This window comes from Colletotrichum acutatum (assembly GCF_030867785.1).
Source record: "Colletotrichum acutatum strain CBS 112980 chromosome Unknown BDZ83scaffold_198, whole genome shotgun sequence".
NCBI lineage: Eukaryota > Fungi > Ascomycota > Sordariomycetes > Glomerellales > Glomerellaceae > Colletotrichum > Colletotrichum acutatum.
This window is the reverse complement of record NW_026849192.1, coordinates 34550-56618: the sequence shown is the minus strand read 5'-3', so window position 1 is coordinate 56618 and position 22069 is coordinate 34550. Positions and strand designations below refer to the sequence as shown.

At 51.6% G+C, this 22069-nt stretch overlaps 7 protein-coding genes across 7 annotated transcripts; 4 read left to right on the top strand and 3 right to left on the bottom strand.

Annotated features, from left to right (window-relative positions):
- Positions 1-4085: 4085 nt before the first annotated feature.
- Positions 4086-6306, top strand: BDZ83DRAFT_735761 (uncharacterized protein). The gene is made up of 9 exons (XM_060512975.1): positions 4086-4339; positions 4403-4541; positions 4606-4790; positions 4854-4890; positions 4959-5026; positions 5091-5128; positions 5191-5526; positions 5591-5658; positions 5727-6306. The coding sequence occupies exons 1-9, from the start codon at positions 4214-4216 to the stop codon at positions 6179-6181; spliced, it is 1452 nt and encodes a 483-aa protein (XP_060358260.1). The 5' UTR covers positions 4086-4213; the 3' UTR covers positions 6182-6306.
- Positions 6307-6846: 540 nt separating this feature from the next.
- On the top strand, positions 6847-7872 carry BDZ83DRAFT_537592 (uncharacterized protein; the record flags this gene model as incomplete). The annotated part of the gene is made up of 1 exon (XM_060503372.1): positions 6847-7872. A coding segment is annotated over one exon (1026 nt), but the record flags the coding sequence as incomplete, so codon positions are not given.
- A 927-nt stretch (positions 7873-8799) lies between these two features.
- Positions 8800-10424, top strand: BDZ83DRAFT_735760 (uncharacterized protein; the record flags this gene model as incomplete). Its single annotated transcript, XM_060512974.1, has 2 exons — positions 8800-9906; positions 10009-10424. The coding sequence occupies 2 exons, from the start codon at positions 8800-8802 to the stop codon at positions 10159-10161; spliced, it is 1260 nt and encodes a 419-aa protein (XP_060358258.1). The 3' UTR covers positions 10162-10424.
- Positions 10425-11435: 1011 nt separating this feature from the next.
- Positions 11436-14101, bottom strand: BDZ83DRAFT_745394 (major facilitator superfamily domain-containing protein; the record flags this gene model as incomplete). The annotated part of the gene is made up of 4 exons (XM_060513189.1): positions 11436-12269; positions 12331-12787; positions 12849-12998; positions 13980-14101. 4 exons carry the CDS (start codon positions 14099-14101, stop codon positions 11436-11438), a joined length of 1563 nt encoding a protein of 520 aa, XP_060358257.1.
- A 2330-nt stretch (positions 14102-16431) lies between these two features.
- BDZ83DRAFT_592737 (AkeP protein) lies at positions 16432-17773 on the top strand (the record flags this gene model as incomplete). The annotated part of the gene is made up of 3 exons (XM_060506559.1): positions 16432-16646; positions 16700-17174; positions 17252-17773. 3 exons carry the CDS (start codon positions 16432-16434, stop codon positions 17771-17773), a joined length of 1212 nt encoding a protein of 403 aa, XP_060358256.1.
- Positions 17774-17907: 134 nt separating this feature from the next.
- BDZ83DRAFT_712426 (major facilitator superfamily domain-containing protein) lies at positions 17908-19791 on the bottom strand. Its single transcript, XM_060511614.1, has 2 exons — positions 19448-19791; positions 17908-19384 (listed from the first exon to the last, which is right to left on the bottom strand). The coding sequence occupies exons 1-2, from the start codon at positions 19607-19609 to the stop codon at positions 17948-17950; spliced, it is 1599 nt and encodes a 532-aa protein (XP_060358255.1). The 5' UTR covers positions 19610-19791; the 3' UTR covers positions 17908-17947.
- Positions 19792-20089: 298 nt separating this feature from the next.
- BDZ83DRAFT_712423 (2-dehydropantoate 2-reductase) lies at positions 20090-21631 on the bottom strand. The gene is made up of 4 exons (XM_060511613.1): positions 21510-21631; positions 21305-21453; positions 21013-21215; positions 20090-20953 (listed from the first exon to the last, which is right to left on the bottom strand). Exons 1-4 carry the CDS (start codon positions 21557-21559, stop codon positions 20378-20380), a joined length of 978 nt encoding a protein of 325 aa, XP_060358254.1. The 5' UTR covers positions 21560-21631; the 3' UTR covers positions 20090-20377.
- Between the last annotated feature and the right edge of the window lie 438 nt (positions 21632-22069).

The following is a 22069-nucleotide window of genomic DNA, read 5'->3' as shown; positions in this document are numbered from 1 at the left end:
TGATCTTTGCGTGTCGCCACTGCCTCGGCCAACACCCCTTCATCCAGTGAGGTCTGGAAGAGTGTAAGCACCCTCTCCTTCACCACTGGCCACGTGTGCTTCCACACTGCCACCGGCAGACCGTCCTCTCCGGTGCTTTCCACGACTTTGCCGCAAAGAGCTGTCTCTCTACTTCTCCCAGTGTGAGGTTAGGGAAGGGTACCGGCGATCGTTGTGGCCGATCCCCTCCTCCTCGATCATGCTGGGGAGAGGAGGGAAAAATGTGGAGAGCAGCTCTTCGGCCTGTTCTGCGGCGTCTCCCGTTTGGGAACCATCCGCCCTTTTAAGTTGAGGTATCTTGTCGAAAGATGCCCCTTTACTGGCGTCGAGATACTTCGCGGCCTTCCAGATATTGGCGTCGTCGGCCAGAAAGTCCTCCCAATGGCTCTTCTTCTGTTGTCGGATGGCATCGTGATATTGCTTGGCTGCCGAGCGTGCGCGTTGCTCCAGTTCAGGTTGACTGTTACCTGCCCTTCTCTCCGCTCTCGCCCGGTTTCTCCAGTGGGTATGGATCTGCCGGAGCTGGGTGAGGTCAGCCGTCCACCATCTCTTTGCATACGGTGATGGCTTGGCCGTAGGTGTCAGTGCCTCTACTGCCTCGCACCACCACAGACATCAGTCGATCCGTCTGTTGCTGCACCGTACCTCCTGTTGGCATTCGCCCTAGGTTTGCTTCTACTCTCTCATTGATTTGCTTCCATGGGGCGTTCTTGAGGAGGAGCCGTGGCCGGCTTTCCATCTCAGGCGCGGCGATGTCGAAGGTCGTCTCGATCGCCCGGTGGTCCGACCCGTGGTCCGTCTCGTGCAGGCCGCATCGTACCACCGTTCTTGCTAGCTCTTCGGACGCGAGGGATAGGTCGATCGTCGTTGCCGCATCGTTCTTCTCCCACGTCTTCGTGCCACGCGGAAGGAGGCTGCGGAGCGAGTACTCGCTCATTAGATCGATGATCGGGTCCGCCTCGCCCTGCCGGCCCTCCGACACATCGTCACCTCCCCACAGGTAGTCGTGGCAGTTGAAGTCTCCTACCAGAACCACGTCCACCCTCTCCCCTGTTCCTCCTCGGACATTCGTGATAGCTTGTCTCAGCAGGTCGCACGCCTGCCGCAGCATCTCCGGCCTCTGCACCGGCACGTACACCGACGCCACTATCAGTCTTCGATCCGGAAGCCGGACGATGGCCGCAGTGATATCCGAGGACGCTATCGGCAGCTGCTCTGTCTCTACGTCTCTGTTCACCCAAAGCAAACTCCTGATTCCCCATCTTCCTTCGTCCCTCCACTCCGTTGGTACCATCCTCGTCCACCTGCTATTGCCCATCGGAACCGTAATGACCTTACCTTCTATCCTCCGCGCCCATGGCTCCTGCACCGCTATGGCCGTGAAGTCGCGCAACGCCTCATCATTCATCAGACTTTCGTGCACTGCAGCCTGTTTCCTCACGTTGAGCTGAAGGATCTGGACCTTCCTACTCATGGGAACGCGGATACAGCTTCGGACAGTTCTTGCTGAACGACTCGTGCGGTCCGCCACAGGGCACACATGTCACGATCGTCTCACGGCATTCAGAGTGGTGGTGGCCTACCTTGGCGCATCGTCCACACACCCGGGGGTTTACGCACTGGTACGCCTTGTGCTTCGTGATCTGCTGGCAGTTGTAGCACTGCTGGGGGCGCGGCCGCCGTTCAAACGCCATCGTCGTGCCGGACTCTCCTCCAACGTGGAAGAAGCCCTCGGAGATCAGTCTACGCGCATCACCGGCCTTGGTCACGAACACGACCATGGACCCATACGCCTTGGGTATCTCTTTCTTGCTAAGCCAAGAAATCTTGGCAACCGTGGTCTCGTTTTCTCGGCTAAGTGCCTCCGCCGCTTCAGCCCTGACATTGCCCTTCTCATCCAGTACCTCAATTCGCTTCACGTTGTCGATCTTCACGGGATAGAGTTCGTCTCGTAGCACGCGTGCTCCACGGCCGAAGCTCTTCTCCGCGATCTGCTTGACATACCTATGCTCCGCATCGTCGCGACAAATGATCCGGATCCTATCCGCGTTCCTTGGGTCTACCGTGACGGCCAGACACCGCCAGCTACCCTGTCCGTCCAACGCGCGCATCTCCTTTTCCACCGCAGCCCGGATCCGGCCTGGGTTGAGCTTGTCGCTGCCTTCTTCAACTCTTGATGTATCGATCGTACAGAAGGGGTCGCTGCGGCTCGGCAGCGTCGCGTTGCCCGCCGTGGCTACCCGCGAGTCGCGACCTTGCCCACCTAAGCCGCTTCGCGCGACGTCCGCGTAGGACACACTTGGGCTGTTCCGCGTCGCAGCAACTGTTGCGAGTGCTTCGAGGTTTTCGTTCGTCTTGGCGCTTTCGTCCTCCACGCGTTCTTTCATCGCTTGCAGCTCTCCTTTGACGGCCTGTAGCTCGCTCTTGACTGTTTGCAGCTCCGAAGTGACCACGCGAAGCTCTGCCTCAACGTTTTTATTCCGTGCTTCCGACTTCTTCCACGCATCGAACATGATCTTGACCGCTGTGTGTAGCTCTTTGACCTGCTTGCCCATCGTCAGGAGCAGCCCTTTGTCGTCATCCTCTATGGGTTTCGCGCGTTCCTTGGCCAGGGTTGTGGCTCGCTTGGTCGTCGTCCGCCGGCCACCACCAGCAACCTCCGTCGCTCCGTCGGTCGCATTGTCGATTATCTCTTGATGAGTCTGGTTCAGTTGGGCTTTCGCGGATGGCTTTCGCACCCTTCGTGATGGCAGGTCCTCGTCGCTCGCTGCCACCGCCTCCCTCGCAACGGTGATGGACGTCGAATCTAGCTCGAGATCCATCGCGTCGGGACGTGCGCAGAGACGCCACGCGGTAGATCGTGCTAGTGCCACGTAGCGCGTTTCGGAGCTTCTCGACAGCGCTCAACCCAACAACGTCGAATGATTCTTCACACAATCAAATATCGAAAATTCCCCAATCCTCTGATCAATACTACAGTAGAAGTCGAATTTGGTTTCCGTCTTTCTGGGATGAGCTGCAACACATTCCACATCGACATACAATAGGCAAGTTTTTTGGTACGTCAAGTACAGTGAGGTACGAAGTAGGTACGTATGTATGTACACATCTTGTTCCCCAACGCCAGGATGAACCAACTACAGTCTTAGGAATTGACCGCTGTGTCTGCGCTATAAGTGCCGTGCGGGCTGTGTTCAAGTGCGCTATGTGACTCGTGCGCACTTCTACCGGGAGAAGTTTAGAGTTGTGGCTAAAGTCTCTTATTGGCTGGAAATGCCTGTCTTCGCCCCGAGAGCCCCCGTTTGCACGGACTGCTACATAAGGGATACAAGACGAAGAGATAGGCCGGCGCGACGATGGTCAAGAACTCAAAATCCAAGGTGTAGATACAGCCTCTCCAGGGGAAGTTGGTTTATCCCCTTCCATAACGACCTACATTCCCAACGTGCTTTAGTTCGGAAATGCGTTCCGATAACACAAGTGGTCGCCTAGTTGAACCAATTGAGACAAATGCAAGTGGCCAAGTATTGCAGTATCGTCACGTCACGGGACCACGCTGAGAGATCCCAGAAATCTTTTCCACCATTAACATCATCCTCGCCACCATCAAGCAACTTGATTCTTGCTTGAGATAATTCTATTAGTATATCTTGAATACTTACAAGACCTTCTGGATACTCAGGGGTCCTCTGGTAGCTTGGGTGCTCGTTTGAATGTTTGAATGCTTATCTGGAATACTTGGATGATTTATGATCATCTAGATAATTGAATGCTCGTCAGCCATTGAGCCAACTGGATCATTCATCCTCCTAAAACGGACCATGTTGATCCGGGTCGATTCTAGGGACCTGTCACATCCATACCGAGATCGCTCAGACGCTCGTTCACTCATCCCATCGGCCAGGCGTTCTGTGGCGTTCTTGTCTCGCCGACTAGTGCTGAGTGCATGGTACGATTGCTAGGGCGCTAGCCCAGAGACTTCGACAAAGGCGACCGCGTTCGTCTGGTGTTTTCCCAATTCGAACCCCTGACCCCGGGCTCCGATACAAGATGTTGCCGTGCCCGGCCTTGGGTTCCTTTTTTTTGGGGGGGGGGGACTGGAGATGGAAGAGACAGGGGCGGTCTCCGATTATTCACCACGCCGGGTGAAACGCTTCAGAGCCTGTCTTCCATCATGGAGATGAAACGAATCCTGAGGGTCGGTATCGTGCTGCTTCTGGCCGCAGTCGCCCAGCCGGCGTCCACATCTTATAACTCATCCTCTATAACGGCTCTCATGGCGAGAGTCCCACATTGCGCGGTAAGGTCACCTAGGCATCAAGACCGCAAGAGAACATGTTCTGACCCTCCTGTTGAATCACAGATAGGATGCCTCCTCGACGGATACCATTCCGCCCACTGCGCCATTGACAAGATAACAGACTGCGTCTGCACCGACATCCCATTGCAGGCGCGCAGTTCGCAGTGTGTACAGCAGTCATGCGACTTCAACGACCAGATTGGTACGTCAGAGTCAGGCGCTGAAGCTCTGTCACACGCGGTTATCGCTGACTAGATTCCATGAAGCCACCGTCAATGTTTCTCAAGAATTGTGCAAGGACTACCCCATTGAAGAGCAAGCACGTCCTGCCAAATTCTTTTCCGTTGCCCTTCCCACCATGACTCTCGTGGTTGTGCTTCTTCGATGTGTGGCCCGCATACAAGTCGCCAGTAGGTTGTGGTGGGACGACGGTGCGGCTTTAATTGCTATGGTAAGTCTGCGATCTTTATATGACATGTAGATGAGAGTAATCTGTCTAATAAGGTAATTGCAGGCAATATTGATAGTAATATCCGGGCTCGGCTACGCAAGTATATGCTCCTCCTTTCTTTTGCCAGATCGACCAAAGGTGTAAATACTTACCAGGATGAATGGCTAGATGGTGACTTGGGGTTCGGACATCACTATTGGAATATCGATCCTGCAAACAGCAAGATGATCCTGCAGGTACGAGATCGTACAACCTATGTACTTTATACTTGTCGTCGGTTTTGCTCACAATGCTTTGTAGATCATTTACGTTTTGCAGATGCTCTATATTTTCGTGCAGTACGTCAAAGGTCCAATACCTAGAAAGGAGGAAGACGATCATTAACTGTTTTATTGTTCAGAGGATTTGCCAAAGTTTCCATCGCCTGCTTCTACTATCGTGTCTTCACCGGCAAGACCTTCCGCCTCAAGATCAACATCTTCTTGATCTTCCTCACTACTCGCAGCCTCATGTTCCTACTTCTTATCATCTTCCAATGTACCCCGATTCAATCCATCTGGAACCGGTCTGTCCCGAGTCAATGTCTCAACCTCTCGGCTATCAGCTATGGCGGCGCGGCCTGCAGTATTCTAGAGGATATTGTCCTTATTGTCCTCCCCGTTCCGGAGCTTATGAGGCTCCAGCTAGACAAGAAAAAGAAGGCTGCTTTATTGGGAATGTTTGCCCTTGGCTCCTTGTGAGTATTCGCCGTCCATGATATCGCCTGTAACGAAAGGGAAGCTGACGCGGCGACGAACCAGTGCATGTGTTGCTAGCATGGTCCGACTCAAACAACTTGTTTCCTTTGCTCATACGTTCGACCCTACGTGTACGTCATTCAAGGCCATTCCAATAAACAGGATTAGACTCCTGTGCTAACGTATGCCAAATCAAAAGGGGACTACGTCGGCGTCATAGACTGGTCCTGCGCCGAGCTCAACGCCGCCGTCATGTGCAGTAGCCTCCCAGCCTTACGGCCCCTCTTCGTGAAAGCCCTGGTCCTCGTGTCTTCACGGACATGGAACGTCCGGGCCACATCCGCTGGCGACAAGTCTCACCAGCACCAGCAACGGCATGTTTTCGCAATGGCCAACACTGGCTCGCACTCTTTGAGGTCCCACCAAGCAGACGCCCAGTCGTGGCCTAAGGACGCGGCACAGAAGCCCATCAGGCTGGATTCGCTTGAGATAGAGTCCTCGGCGCCGAGTCAGGGGAAGTCATCCCACTATTACTTGGAGGCGGCGATCGAGCGGAACGGTAGCGACTTGGACAGCGAGCCTTGGTCCGCGAGTGCGGCCTCGACGACGTTTAATGAGGAGCAGATGAAAGATTCAAGTATTAAAAATAGCTAGCCATGATTACAAATTCAATATTCCGCTCACCACGGAGCTTCCTTCAATGGGAACCTCGAACATCACTGGCGGTGGTGACTTAGTCCACGGTAGAGAGGGTGTAGTTGAAAGAATTTGAACATCGAGTTGCTTGGCGTTGCAAGCGCCCAGGAAGGTGGCTTTGTTGTTCGTTGACCCGAACAACGCTTCAATTCTTACCGCCACCGCTTTCCTCCCTCTACATGTAACCGTGTAGGCAGGGGGAATGACAAAGCAAATCGTCATTTTACCTCGTGTTCTCATGGGCCAAGCATCAACCGCCAGCGGCCCAGCCCACCTGACTTTGTAGATTGCGACTTCGGCCCAGACCGATCATTGTCCAGACAGTCGCTTCTAAGTAAGAAAAAGAATTTGAACAGTCGATTGCAAAATGGAGACTGGAAGGGCATGTGCATGTAGGCCAGGGGATGAAATAAAACACAGATCCTAAAACGCTGACCGAGCGAGTCTCAAGGCGTCCGAAGATTTGATGGTCAAAATGGCCCAATCGACGCTTTCGACAGATGTCCTTCGCAGCAGATGCAATGGAGATTTCCTCCCATGTTCAGGAGGAACTTGATATCCCTGAACTGGGAATTCTTGGCACTCATGCCTTGGAAGAACACAACAGTCTAATCCCGGATGAGCATTCTATGGGAAAATCTCTACGGGAGTACATATATCAAAGAATCCATCAAGATATCAAACGATCAGGATGGCAGACGATTCGAGTCACCGGCTCATTTCAAAGAGACCCTCCCGCAATAATATCCTCTTGGGAAATCGAAAAGCAGCCTACACGGTTCAACTTTTGGCGCCCGACCGCTACGATTATCGACGATTTGACATTGGAACTCAATTGCTTTCCCTGTGCAGCCTTTGTTCAGCATTACAGCAGAGTGATATCGACGTACCTACAGTTTGAGAATAGAGCTACCAGGGTGGAAACGATTATACCGACAGATGCGGCAAGCGAGGATGTCTTCCGGCAATCGAATCTTCCAGAACTTGGAGCAACAGATGTTGTGATCTTCGGTGAAGTCCACAGGCTGAGTCAACTCGTTTCTGGAATTACGTGGGGCTCGCAACATCCAAACGGGCTATTTGCCTGGTATACCTTTGCGTCTGACAGTGGCAAAAGTATCACGCTGCTAGGATGTAAAGAGGGTCTCTGGAGCGAAGCTGCAGGGTCTCTAGTCCGTGTACTGCGAAAAATCTCGAAGATGCAGTGCCTTATTTATGTTAGCAAAGTTGGGTCTCTTGCAGAGAACGTTTCCGCCAACGATAGAATTGCCACGGGAGACGAATCGTCATTGGGAGACAAAGATATAGCTTGGGATGACCCTCTCCGAGATATGGAGTCCATAGCATCATCTGATCTGGTTATGCGGGGTCGGCATGTCTCGGTTTCGTCCCCGTTGTGCGAGACAAAGGAATGGTTACGGCACTGGCAGGAGACTTGTTCCTGGGTTGACTGCGAAACATGGCACATGGCACAGGCAGCCAAGGACGTGGAAGTCAGGTTCGGTTACTTACACATCGTCTCGGACAACCTCGCGGAGGAAGACGGCGAGAATTTATCAAATGAGGACTGCGATGGAATCCAAAGTAAAAGGGAATTATTGTTTCGAAACATTGAGACCATTTTACGAGAGTTCATTGCAACTTGGGACACACATCCCGCTGGGAACACTTCAGTAACTGAGTCTACATAGAAAGATTATGCATGGTGTTTAGACAAAAAAAAGAAAAATTAGAAGAAAGTATCAAGAGCGAACTGGCCCAAAAGTGAGGTTTTCTCAACGGATTTCTTTGGGCCGACTGGAGATTCGCGTCGAGTGCGAAACGGGGCAGGAATTGTTTTCATAGTGCACTGGGTAAGTGGGTTTCTTACTTGGTACGTTTGATTTTTGAGATAATTGGAAGACCGCGACGGACAATTGTGAAAATTCCGGACCATTGAAATCATCGTCTGTACGGATTCTGACGACATGCCACAACGGCGCTTGGACATTTACATTGATAAAAGGACAGCTATAGATCCACACACTCTGAGCAGCCTCTCTGCCAGACAGGGGCGAATGGGTCGTGGCACTATCTTTACACGGCGATATTAAGAAGGAGTTTCAAAGTCACTGACTCGAGTACCAGCCTTACCTCCTGCCAAGCACATGGCACCCATAGCATTGCGGCGCTTGATCGGATGAGTTCTAGACGCAATGCTACCGCGTTCATTAAGCGGATTTAGGCCATAGCTCTCGGCGGCCCGCGGAAGCGGAAAGCGGACTGGTCACGCTCGGCGACCAACACGAACCGAAGGCTCCGTGAATCAGGGGCTCTGCCGCCATTACCGCTCCGTCCAAGTAAAATGTCTTGATGCCGAGCCACCTCTGTGGGTTCAAGTGGATTTGAGCACTCTATTGACATCTCAGCCCTGCGTTAAGCTTTTTGATATCGAAGGTACTAAGACCGTCGGATAAAAATACAAAAGGGCGAAGTTGGCTCTTTGCTCAGTGACTCGTGATGTCTTGGCATGCTCAACTCTCGCACTCGCTTGTATTTTCTGCAGTCACTCTTTTGTTTGCTGATAGTCTTGCAAAATGCAAAAATTCACTCTTTTGACATTCCTCGTCGCGGCACTCTCTGTGCAGGCTCGACACCATGACGGAGCGGCAGCGGCTCATGAGTTGCTAGACAGAGCCGAACACTACAAACATACCGCCCACCGGCACAATGGCCTGATTCCGCGTCAAACAGGCCCACTGGATCCCACCGTTACTCCCCCACCGTCTTTCAACTCAACGGGCCCAAGCACATTTTCAACTCATTTATTCACCAATACCACAACAACCCACCGCAATACGACATCATCTAGATCATCCTCGACGTCCTCAAGTTCGAAGAGCTCAAGCAAGCGATCTTCTAGCTCTAGCAAGTCTTCAAGCAGGAGTTCAACGTCATCTAGTTCCAACACCGCCTCGTCCTCTAGCAGCAGTAGCTCCCGTGTGTCTTCGTCTTCCAGTTCCCAGGCCAGCAGCTCTCAGAGCTCCTTCACGCTTAGCTCCAGCATTAGTTCTAGCTTCAGTTCTAGCGCACCTACGTCCTCAACACTCACTTCTGGTACATCTTTATCTAGCACCGCGGTTTCCACTTCCTCGGGAACTACTTCTGCAGTAACATCTTCCGATTCGATATCTAGCACAGGTTCAAGGCCGATTGAATCGAGTGCCAGGAGTACTTGGAGCAGAAGAGAATCTACACACACATCTGTCTCGTCCGAAACCTTCTCCTTGACCGTATCTTCCGGCGTCTCATGGTCTACGAGCTACACAACAGCTACTTATACAACTGTGGATGCTAATGGAAATCCGTATGTCCCTGTGGCTCCGATTGCTATTCCTGTAGTTGGTGGTGTGCCCGTTGTTCCTCCTGTTGGTGGCGGTGGTGGAGGTGGAGGTGGAGCAGGAGCGGAGTCAACCACCACGACAATGAGCTCTAGTCCGCCAACGCCAACTAGCTTGAGACCAGCAAGCACCTTCTCTAGTTCGGTTGATCCAATCACATCAGCGGTGGAGTCATCTTCAGGGTCATCTATCGTGGAAGTTGTGACGGCAACGTCTCCTGAGACCACAATTGAGGTTTCTGAGACTGCCACGTCTGCCGCGCCAGCTTCAACTAGTGCTGCGCCATCTCCGGTTCCGTGCTATGTGAGTACACCTGGTCTCTTGCTATTCAGGCGACCGAACTAGGATCCAACTATCTTCCTGCGTTCGTACCTCTAGGCATTCGACTAACAATTAGTGTTGTAGAACTACGAATGGAAATCATACGGTTGGTGCTGCCCAGGCCCAGACTCTCCTTGCCAAAATGACCTGGGCACCTGTTACTTTGATGGCTCAGGGGCTACTGATGTGTTGCCAAACACAGCTGCTTGTCCGCCTGGAGAGGGGGCAAGAAGTTGAATGGGTCAGACCAAGTGAGGCATGTTTACAATGATGTACGTGGAGAAAGCGGAGTTGGATTATGCTTGGGCTGCAGTAAGATTGCCAGGGTCAATTTTGGATACATGTGAGGATTTAGTGTTGGTCTCTCCATTCAACGTTACGATTTTTTACACAATGAGATGCTCCTGGACTTCTGACTTAATTATCTCGGGCCTACCCAGTGAGGAGCTGAAAACCCGCCTTATTTAGTGAAAGATTATGATAGGTTAGTAGACTGTGGGATTAATGCCGGGCATTGAAAGAAGAAATTTCATGTTTGATGGAAATCATTTCGGCCATGATTACGTACATGAGAATGCAACAATTCTTCCCATAGGACCAGTCGCTAGGAACCTCGTCGACTGTAATGACGGTTGCGGAGAGAACAAACTTGAGCCTACGATATTGACAATGCTAAGAAATTAGCTAAAGTAACTACGACTGTCACTTTTCACCCCGGAAAGTATACGCAACAAAACTATAAGTATCAGTATTCCCCGGTTGAAGATGGCTGGACTCTTGGCGGCTAACAAAATATACTTGGTACCTCTAGCCGACAACTACAGATTCTATGCCATGTCTGAATGGAGGTGAATTTCGTCGAGAAGACTTATCCTTACAGGCTCATCGCGAGTCCCTTTGCGATGCCTGTGTTCCCATCTAAAGTTCCTGATGAAGACAGTGGTCTCAGGATCCGTGAATCAGATCCAGTCCGGGTTGCAATTGCAATTGGATCGTGAAGAAACTCACCCGCTATGGGCGACACTAAAAACCTAGCTATCCGACCATTCTAGACTTCCCGTGACATGAACTATTCTGTTTTCGTATCATGACCATCATAGATGTAGTACGGAATCAGCAGACTCTATGTCCAAAGTAATCGGTATATTGGAAATCCAAATATTAGAGGAAATGACTGGCCCCTTTGCGCAAACCAGCCATGATCTCAATGAATCTGCAGTCTTTTTTCATGCGGGAGAATTCTTCATCACCAAGGCTCATTTACTTCGGCTGCAATATCAAATCCCCCAAAGGCAATTTGCGAATGACGGCGCCATCCGCCAAGCGAATGCAGCACCAACTTAAGGAAACTGAACAACTATTTGAACAAATCATAATTATGGAGTGTTGTGCCGTATCAAGACGAGGATTATGCGAGACCCTGGGGTATGTGGCAATTTTATTAAGCAGAATATGTACTAGACAAGGCCTTCTATGTAAGTAGATGATAACCATGCAACGGTCTATATAGTCTAAAAGTCTTGACGGAATCTTGGGCTCCTTCTAATCCTCTCACCAAAAGTATACAATACCCAGGGCACTGGCGCCGCAGCGAGTGTCAGCAGTCCCAGCAGGGTGTTTCCCCATCCAAGACCCAATTTGTTGTACAACTGCAATCCTCCAAGAGGTAGCAGAGCGCCTAGCAGACTCCTCAAAACGGCATTCGCAGCAGTAACGGAAGCAGCATAGAGCGTGAATGCGTCGACCAAGTAGGTGTTGATCGTCATGAGAATACCAATCGAGCCGAAACCCATGATACCGGTACCAATCATTGGCAGGATCCAGTGAAGCTGCTTGTCTGCCGTCCAGCCGTACATCATGAGACCGATTGGGATCGTGAGCGAAGAGGGCACCGTGAGGATGAGATGGAGGCGGTCTTCAGGCTTAGGTTCCTTGCCCTCGGCTTGTCGTCTCTGAATGATCTTATCCGACAAGGTTCCGACGTAGGCGAGTCCGAGGATGTTGCCGACACCGCCTCCGATGAAAGAGAGGCCGGCCCCGACTGAACCAAAACCATACGTGTCGCGGTAAACAAAGGTGAATGTGGTGAAGAGGATGTATAGGAAACCGTAGAGCATGGCGACGTAAAGGCACAAAATCATGACGACTGCCGAGCGGAAGAACATGCGGCCAGGACGGACGATGGCTGTGAAGAAAATCTGACGAGGGGTTCCCTTCTTCTTCATCCTTGATTGGTACTTTTCATTGCCAGTCTCCTTGCGCAAACGGGCTGCCTTTCTCTCCAAGAGTACTGGTGCGTAAGACTCGCGAAGGACAAAGAAGGATGCTAATGTCACCGCGCCGGACTATAGTGGAAAGTTAGTGGGCGCACTCATGGTGTTGAAGTAGTGGAGAAGAAGCACTCACAGTGATGGTAATAATCCAGAACACCCATCTCCATCCCTTGGCTTCTACAAGGAAACCGGCACAGACAGGTCCCACGACGGGGCCGAGAAGAGGCCCAAGACTCCAGATACTGATGTAGAAGCCTCTCTTCTCAACGGGCATCATGTCCGCAATCGATCCAGCGCCGCAGGTAATCACAGCGACACCAGAGAAACCAGCCAAGAAGCGGAAGGCGATGAGCATATCGATGTTGATCGCAAGTCCACAAGCAGCGGAGAAGACAACGAAAAGGGCGTTGCAGACATGATATATGTAGACACGGCCGTACAACTCGCTGAGCGGCGAGATAATCAAAGGTCCCAGGGCAAAGCCGAGTACGAAGACGGAGACAACAAATGTGGCGATCGAATCGTCGGATTCGCCGAATTCGGTCATGACTTGCGGGATGCCAGGCGCAAACATTGACGACGCTAGGGGCCTAAAGTCGAGTTAGTCAGTGTAGAAAGACGAGAGACAGTTTACTGGGAAGTTCTTCGTACGTGAGGAAAGTGATGAAGGAAAGTGTCGCGATGATGCCCAGCTTCCGACTTTTTGACCAATTCATGGGGTTCTCCGGGTCTTGGTCGTCCGCCCACCATACAGAGAACTCATTTTCCGGTTCGGCAGCATCATCGATGATTGTGTTGACGCTATTCGCATTTGGCTCGGCACTTGTAGCTTCTTCGTCGTCTCCTCGTAGGTTCGGGGAAGCAGCGCTTGAACTTGTTTCGGTAATGGGAAGTTTCTCGGCCTCCGGAGGGGGCGACTCTGTGACTGGTGACTTCATGCTGATGTTTGATCTCTCTTGCTCTGGTAAGTATGTTGGAGGGCAAGAGATGATGGGTGATGAACGTTGTTGGCAACAAAGCAGAGTCGGACTATTCTAGCAGAGTTGAGGAAAGGCGGTCGTTGAGTTGTATATAAGCACTGATGGAACTATTAGTTCACTAGTAGTAGAAAGATGGAATATGTCGGGTTCGGGTTGGTAGATCCATCCGCTGTCTCGTTAGGCGTTTCCGAGATCCATGAAAGCGAGGAAAACGAGTCACATATGCCCCGTCAGCTTGCGAGGGCTGTATTTTTGACAAGTGAGGACGTGGAAAAGGAAAAAGTTGGCTGCATGCCATTATCAGAGATGGACTGGAAGTCGCACAAGTCAGAATGATCTTCCTGGGTGGGCCAGGCAGTGCAGGTGGCCAGTGATCCTTGAAAGCGAGACCGAAGGCTGGGGGGTGGCAGGCCCACAAGCTACCAGAGGCCTCGTTTCGAGGAACGACTTGAGTCTAGATTGGCATCCAATGACGGCTCTGCTGATCAACGGGTAAGCTAAAAACGTGCCAAATTTTTTGGGAAAGGTATTCTGCACGTATGTGCTTGCGGTACTCGACGGCAGTGGCTATGAAGGGGATGTTAGTCAAGAGTGAGAACTAACACACTAGAGGTGAAGGTTGCGCTTTGCATCATCGATGATCTTGAAGATTCGCAAAGTGACACATGTGGAGGGATTCAGAAGCTGAAACCCAGCGCAGAGCAGAATTCCCAGCCGCGTGGATGAGTAAGAGCCAAGTTCATCTCAAAGAAGCCCTGTCAATCGGCCATCAGTTCTCCTCACTGACCTCTGCCATCCTTACGAAGTTACGATCGCGAATGAGGGATGAAAGTGAGCATAGTCCTTTTCGGCAAGTTGAGACCCATGATTGGGGGAAATCCTTGGAGTGGTCGTGTCTCTGTGCTCGGTTTCGGTAACGGGCATGGAGGGGGGAAATAGGAAAAGAAAAGCGTGAAATGTGATAGGGGGCTAGCTGGGCTGTGCACCCACACCAATTCTCCGAGGACGCCTAGCTGGACCACACCTCGTTGTTCGAGCCTAGAAAAAGCTTAAAGGTCGTCTAGAACCCCATACCGAGCGGTACGGGAGATCCTTGACATTGCCGTATTTTACGCATTCTCCTTAATCGTATTTCGGAATTAGTGAATGAGATCCCGTGCTAGGAGTTGATGTCACACCATAGAAACGAGCAGTTCAGTTGCCAAGGGATTACAGACTGGGACCTGAGAGAAAGCGAACTAGTTTCTCAGTCGATTTCTAATCTCTGAGTATTCTGTTCTCGCTTTTGAAACTCGCTGATTCTTAGACGCTTTTCGGAGTCTTCCCAATGAACCAGCAGACTCATAGGGTGTTCACAACTCCACCCCTCAACCGATCTTGCCTATAGATAGGAACTTTCCCTGGCAATAGGCTCTGTAGTGAAGAACTGGCCTGTAGACTAATAATTCGTATTGTTTATCGCCATCCCTTGCCCCCGTATGGAGTCTGGAACGTGTTGCACCATACGATGGTAACTACTCAGGAAAATGATTCAGACTGGCTCCACCAAAACTCACCCGACCCGGGACTCTGTGTGAATGAGCTTCTAGAAGATAAGCACCCTCGTAAACCACGCCGAACTCTATAATCTATCATAACATTAGAGCTTGCTTCCAGCCTGCAACAGCTTAGGGGACGTGTACTTCACATAATGACAAGGCCACACTACTTAACAGTCGGCCTTAAGCTCAGAGACCCAGTCCGAACCCCCGAATCTGGAAGCGTGAACTATACTCCCAAGCATAAGAATACGAAGGCGAGCCTCTCATCTCCCCCACTTGACGTCAGAATGTCAATCAGGACGGCAAGAAACACCGAGACTTAGGCTGTCTTGTTGAAATGCAGGCTCAGCAGCGACGAAGAGCTAACAGTTCGCTTCCAAGTATGCGGGAAACTGTACCATACTGCGTCAACCACTGTTCTGTGGTGGCATTTGTGGTTCTCTGGTGACTACTGCAGCTTGGCTGTTCGAGAGTGAAACAGCTGCCTTGCTCGGGTGAGCCTAAATCGCTGATCGGGACCCTAGAATTCACTGGAATGGAGCTGATAAGTACGGAAAGCGAGCTCGCGCACACTTCCATCATTTAAACCTTGACGCTCGCCTTGTCGGAGTTGTGTTTGCGCGATCAACGTCAGCAATTTAATGTACATCGATAATCCTTGCTTTCCACTCACTTATCACAGGGCAATTTGTCTCACGAAGTCACAAGCCAAGATGAAAGATAGAAGAAATCTTCTGAGCCTTCATGCCTTAGCTATCAAATACAAGTTCTCATCGCCCTTCTTTTCTAAGGCCCTTGGCGCGATTCGCGCAGGAAGTTTTCTCTCTCTCACCCCTTCTGGAGAACTCAACTTGGCCCGAACGGAATTGCATCAGTGTGACCATATTTCAATGCATAGACTGATCTATTGGCCTCAGCGCCATATCATGAGAATTGCGAAGACATTATCAAGGCCTTACTGAATTTTGAATCTTGTCAACTCTTTGGTCCAACTTGCTTAGTCGTAAAAGGGTTTCAAGATCTGATGTTATCTACTCTATAAATGAAACAGTAGGTTTGATTGCCCTTAGCAAAATCTTCCTACTTAGTAGAACACACATCAACTCGCCACCAGTGGTAAGTTTCACTCTTTGTCGACTACCCGCCAGATGGTAATCGGAGATACTCCGTCTAGAGAGTTAGGAACTCGGAACCCCGCACTTCCCCCGCCGGGTGCTTTTGGCGGAGCTTCTCCGCGTATCCACCACCTGCACCACAAACACCTCTCGGACATGCTGGCCAATGGCTTCATCGCAGCTTTTCTTATTACAAAGTTGAGAAGACAGCATTTCTTTCAGGTACGACTACCCCGCTTTGGCGATCAGAAACGGTAGTCTTCAAAGACGGAACCGGCATTGCGGTTGCCAAAAGAGTCTTGCTGTTTGACCTTGCCGCTGATGAGAACGCGGAGTAGTCCATCCGCAAAGCTGCTGTGTGAATGCGAGTGCGGAGTAGTCCACCAGCAGAGGCTAAGTGTCGAGATCTTGTCGATACTATCAAGAACACGGAGTAGTCCGCTCTCAGTACTGGCCCGGCTTCACAAGGAAGGATAGCACCCGTTGTCACTTCTGTTCAGAACAGTTCTCAAGCTGGGCGGGTCTGAACAATATAACTTCAGTAATGGCTGCCCCGAAACTTTATTCAATCAATTCAGAGAAGCCAAGAGTTGTCAACATGAGAACCTTGGTTTTATGGAGTGTGGCAGTTTTGCCGCTCGCCATTGTCGCGTATTTTACTGATCTCCCTGATGCTTTCAACCATACAACCGCAACATGGGCGTACATTTCATATGACGATCCTTCTGTGGCTGTTCTTTCAGGATCGTTCAATCGATCTGCCATGGATGCTATCTATAAGGGACACGCTACTGATTCAGACTTACAGAAGAGGTATGCCCCTGCGAACTTGTCTCCTCCATGAGGAGGCTTAGCTAAAGGGACAGGAATGCCTTCCTAAACACCACGAATTTCATAGCCTATGACGAAAGGTTCATGGATCTACTTGGACCAAAGGCTACGATTGAGCAGGTACAAAAGTTAGCATCCCAAAGTCACGAAGCACCATGTTTCAACAAGAAAACCAAGGAGCTCTTCTTCGTAGAGTGGGGACCTCCCGGGGGTGACGACGGTACCCACAGCTGGCAGTATCTACTGGATACCAAGAACAATACCCTCAGAAAGATCACAACAAACCCGCCCACTCTCAATGCCCACGGTTGTGTCTACTACAATGGAGCCTATAACGTCGTAACGGACGGTAGTCACAACGAGACTGGAGCTCTGATCCGCATTGACCCTGCAACACTAGAGAAAACTATGTTGTTGAACAACTACTACGAGCAACCCTTCGCAGGTATCAATGATCTTGAGATTGACTCTGATGGAAACTTTTGGTTCACGGATTCGAAGTCAGGTTGGGTAGGTCGACACTTTTCATAGAGGGCATATCATCAAAAAACCCATCCCACATGTGTAATTAACAAGAGCTACTCCAGGGCCGGGACCTGACGGATTACACTCCTCCAACAAACCCAACTGTTTATATGGTGAACGGTACAACCATGCGACCGAGAGTTGTGCACATTACAACAGGAAACGCCAACGGAGTTGCTGTCTCACCACTCCAAGACGGCCGTCATGTGTTGTATCTTCCTGACACCGGTGTCTCCGAAGCCAAGCCCCTGGATAGGAAGAATCCGTACGGCAACCGCGCCCTCTTTGCATACGACGTCGCAGCCGGAGGCCTTCTCACGAATGCGCGCTTCTTGAACAACCCGATTTCGTATCTCTATGACGGTATTCGGGTTTCGAGAAACGGTTGGATCTTTGTCGGGGCTGGCGACGGGGTCGATGTCATTGATCCTGTGTCTGGACTAGCACTTGGCACTATACGAGTGGGTGGAGGAAGCAATCTGGCTGTGAACATGGCATTCGGCGAGAATGAGCTATGGATCGTGGGTAGAGGCGGGGTTTGGCATGTGAGCGATATTGCAGAGAGACTGGATCGCGACTGGTAACTAAACGCGAAGCTTTGGTGTATCAGAGTTTGGGAACTACTTGAAACTTCGGGAACCGAAAACTTTAAGATTGAGATATTTTCATCACGATATATCATACAATAAGACTTTGCCAATTATCAACTACTAGGTATCTTGGAAATGTTCTAAGTACTATCGCTACATAATTTCGTCTTAGTAGACGTACACAAACTCGTCATTCTGGCGATCAGTCAAGTCCATGAAAGCGTTGTCTCCCAACTGAGCACCCGTATCATCATTCTGTGCGCTGACATAGTGGTGCTCCATGCTCAGATCCTTGATCTTTCTCGGCTTGCCGTTCGCCACTCTCTTGCGCTCCTGCATCTTGTTGGAGATGAAGAGGTTGATGACCTGTATTCCGATGACGGCGAGCAAGGCACAGGTGATACCCATGACTTTGGTAAGACCAGGCTTGTACTCGGGCGCATCCTTGGAGTTGAAGAGAAGGGGGCCGATGATGTTACCGGCAGAGGAACCGGCATTGTACAGGGACATAATGACGGACTTCTTGGTGGTGCCCGCAATATTGGAAATCATCCAAGAGACAATGAGGGGGTTGCCGCCGAAGAGGAAGGCAAGCATGTAGTACGCGGCCAGGAGAGGGGGGATGCTGTTCCTGGGAAGAACATAGAGCATGACCGCGCCAGCAAGGACAGGGGCGAGAACCGCTGCAAGGAAGGCTGACTTGATGCGGAATCGGTGGGCGAGGTAGGAAGCCGGGAAGATAACAATGAGCTGCACGAAGCCGAAGGGGATGTTGAGCAGGGAGCTCTTCATGCTGTCGAAGCCGAAGCCAGAAATGACAATGGGGCCAAAAGTGTTTGTCACAGCTGCGGTGACGTTGAGGCACACGGCCATTCCAACAAACAGCCAACTCTTGGGCTCGTAGAGGGCCTCCCAGACTTGACTCCACTTGAACTCGTTTCCTCCCGTACCGGTCTGGTTGGCCCGAAGGCGCTCGATGGCCTGCAGCTTCTCGTGCTCGGTAAGGAATCGGGCAGAGGGAATATCGCTGTCGAGGAAGTACCAGACGACGGGGGCGGTGAGGACGGTGATGAGGCCGACAAAGATGAAGAGAATCTGCCACGAGTGGATGGACCCGTTGATCTGACCTAAGCCGTACGAGACAGAGGCGGCAAACATTGTTGCGAGACCGTTGGTGCCGTACCAGCATGCTACGCGCATGGGCTGCTCAGCGCGACGGTACCACTGCGAGGTGATGACGGAGAAAAGGGGAAGGCAGCCGGCCTCGAATAAGCCCAGCAGGAAGCGGGTCGCCAAGAGACCTGCGTAGTTGTGGCATGCAGCCATGCACACCTGGGCGATACCCCAACCCAAGACCAAGGAGGGCATCAGGATGCGGTGTGGCACCTTGACGATAAGCCAAGAGGAGAACGGCTGCCATGCGAGCTGGGCGATGGCAGCGATGGAGCTGACCATTGAGTATTCATTTCCGGTCAAGTTGCAGTCTGTTCTGAGGCCATGGATGGCACCGTATCCGAGGACGGACTTATCGAGGATCTGGAGGAAGTAGACCCAGATGAGGATCGAGAGGATTCGCTTATCGGTCTTTCGGCGGATGCGTTTGTTCTAATAGTAGTTGAGTCAGCTGTTGTCGATTTTGATAAGAACCTGGAAAATAGGTCGACTTACATCTTCCTCTGTAACCTCGATTTGCTGATCACCAATAAGGTTCGCCGCGCGGTCGGCGCCCTTGGCAATGTTCTGGCCCTGATGCTTGAGCTGTTCGACGTCCTCGGTGTTGCGATGCTCAAGCTGAGACACACCGTCTCCAGTCTTTGATGCGGCGTCCATGTTGTTCGTTGGCGGCAAGTTGCTCTCTTGATGAAAGGCTGACTAAGAAGGAAGACAGGAATTCAAGAAGAGAGAACCGGCTTCTCCCTTGATGGTCCAAACATCCAGGAAGCCAAGATGGGCGGCGATCTCCAACCATCTTATACCTAGACCCTGTTTATCGTCGTATCGCCGGCCGCGTCGTAGGCCGCTCAGATGTTCGGCGAAAAGCTCGAGCCAAGTCCGTCATGAGCAACATTTGACCGTACGAGGTGCATCTAACCCATACCATCTCATCCAATAATTGCTTCAGATAGGCGGGTGTGAGAGGATCCCCCATGGGGTCCTACCCGTTCCCCTCAGTCCAGCACCGCGCGCTAAGCAAGTTTGTAGGTTGGCATGGCACGCATGGCTGGCACCTCGTGGAGAGACCAGACGAAAATGGCACTAATTCCCCTCACGAACCACACGTTGCCCACCTTCGGGAGGTGGGGACGGGATGTTGGGGATGGAAAGAAGTCCGCGTGCGGTGAAGGGCAGGCTACCTGACTAGCCGTGCATAAAACCGTACACAAATGGGACAATCATGACCTAGTGCGGCCTCGACTGGACAGGCCTCGGCGGTGTCTTGCAAGTTGGAGGTGTGTGAGAGGACTGACGGCTCGATGCCCCCACGCAGAGGCTGAGGATTAACCTTTGTACCAAATAAGGATGAAATGGTGTCTGTCAACTGACCCGAGACTGTGGACGTGTTCAGCTTCGCTATACTCTTTTCAGATGGGAAACTATCTAGTGCCCAGACTCCCTGAGAAGACGAAGGTTTGTGCCCGTCAAAATCACATAGATGGTGTCTAGCGTTGGGGTAGCTATCCCTAGTTCCTTGCCCTTACGGTAGGGGTAACCGAGGATAATGTCCACTTCCATCGGCCGACCGGCTTTGAAGTCGTTTTGCATGCTGCTGCCGATGGGGTGCATGGCCAAGATCTTGTTGATCAGCTTGTCGACCAGGTCGTACTCGATGGGCACCTCGCATGCCTTAGCGACATCGATAACTTCTCTCATCAATCGTTGGGTCATTGGGGTAGCGTCTGGTGAGGAGCTAAGCCATGAGTGCGTGTCGAGCAGTGTTAATGTCGTGAGCGAGTTCCATGCTGCATTCCAAACAACCTTTTCCCAGCGCTGTACTTGGATGTTGGGCACCACCTGAAATACTGTCTTGCCCTCTTCCAATAGAGATGCAAAGTCATCCAGTCGCTGCTTCTCCACTGCCTGGTCGGTATTATTCGGGTACAATCCTATTTGCATGTCCTCGGACTTTGTGTGTTTGATGTGCCCAGGCTGCGGCTGAGCGGCTCCGGTCCAGGTCTGTCTCATTAGCATAAGCTCATCCCAGGTTCTTGGAGACTCTCCCCCCCGCGACTTACCACGCATGAAATAATCGTTGTGTGGGGGAACGCTTTGCGGAATGGCACTTCGTTACCAACACCATTCTGAATAATGACGATCGTGGATTTCTCCGCATCTACTGCCGGGGCAATTTCCGCGGGGACTGCATCCTGCGTGATGGCTTTGTGGGCGCAGACGATATAATCAAATTTCGCTTCTGCCTCCGCGGCATTCCTCACAACTTTGGGGTATTAGCTTTCGACAGCTGAATTGACAGGGTCAAGGTCGTGATTTTGCCCCTAGCGGCTACCCCGGATTTCATGTGCTTACCTCTGTAAGGGCGTACGTTGTGCTCTCCATGGTTTTCGCTCGCAATAGCGATTCCATTCTCTTTCACTGCGTTGTAATTCGACCTCGCAATAACTGTTAATCTGACACGAGGTACTCTGCTGAGAATAAAGGCGTAGAATGACCCGATGCTGAAGGAATGGTGTCAGTTTTTCAGACGACTAGGTCTTCGAGGTGGGCAACCCACGCCCCCAACCCGTAGAGGAGGATCTCAATCTGCTGGCCTTCTGCAGTCATGATCGAAATCGTGGTGTTTGCTAGACTTCGTGTCGTCAAATCTCACTGGTAGTGGTGGCGCAAGGACTTCAGTTGGCGTTCAGATGTGCGCTGTAGTATGCACTTCTCGTATGCCCCCCTCACTCGGCCTAGTATTTGTACACTAATCCACCAGATTCCTGTTGCGAATACCGGCCGGCAACTGACTTCAGCCCCCGATGTTCGGTGCGGAGGCGGAGAAGCCACCAGGGCATCTACCCCAGAGATTGATCCTTCGCCGCGTCTTTGACCTCCAGATCAGCAAACCTTGTGTCGTGTGCCCGAGTATCGTGGGGGAACGGGCGAGGGAGACCTCTTGGGGGTTGGATGGGGGTCGCCGGGCGTTGCATCCGGTGCTTGTGACCAGGGGTTCGGAGAGGTGTCCGACGTTCCCCCCCCCCCCCCCATCACCCCATCTTTCCCCCTCATTTCTCGGCCATCTTCCTGATCCGACGCGGGGAAGCCGGTACTGAACCTTCCTTTCGTGATTGG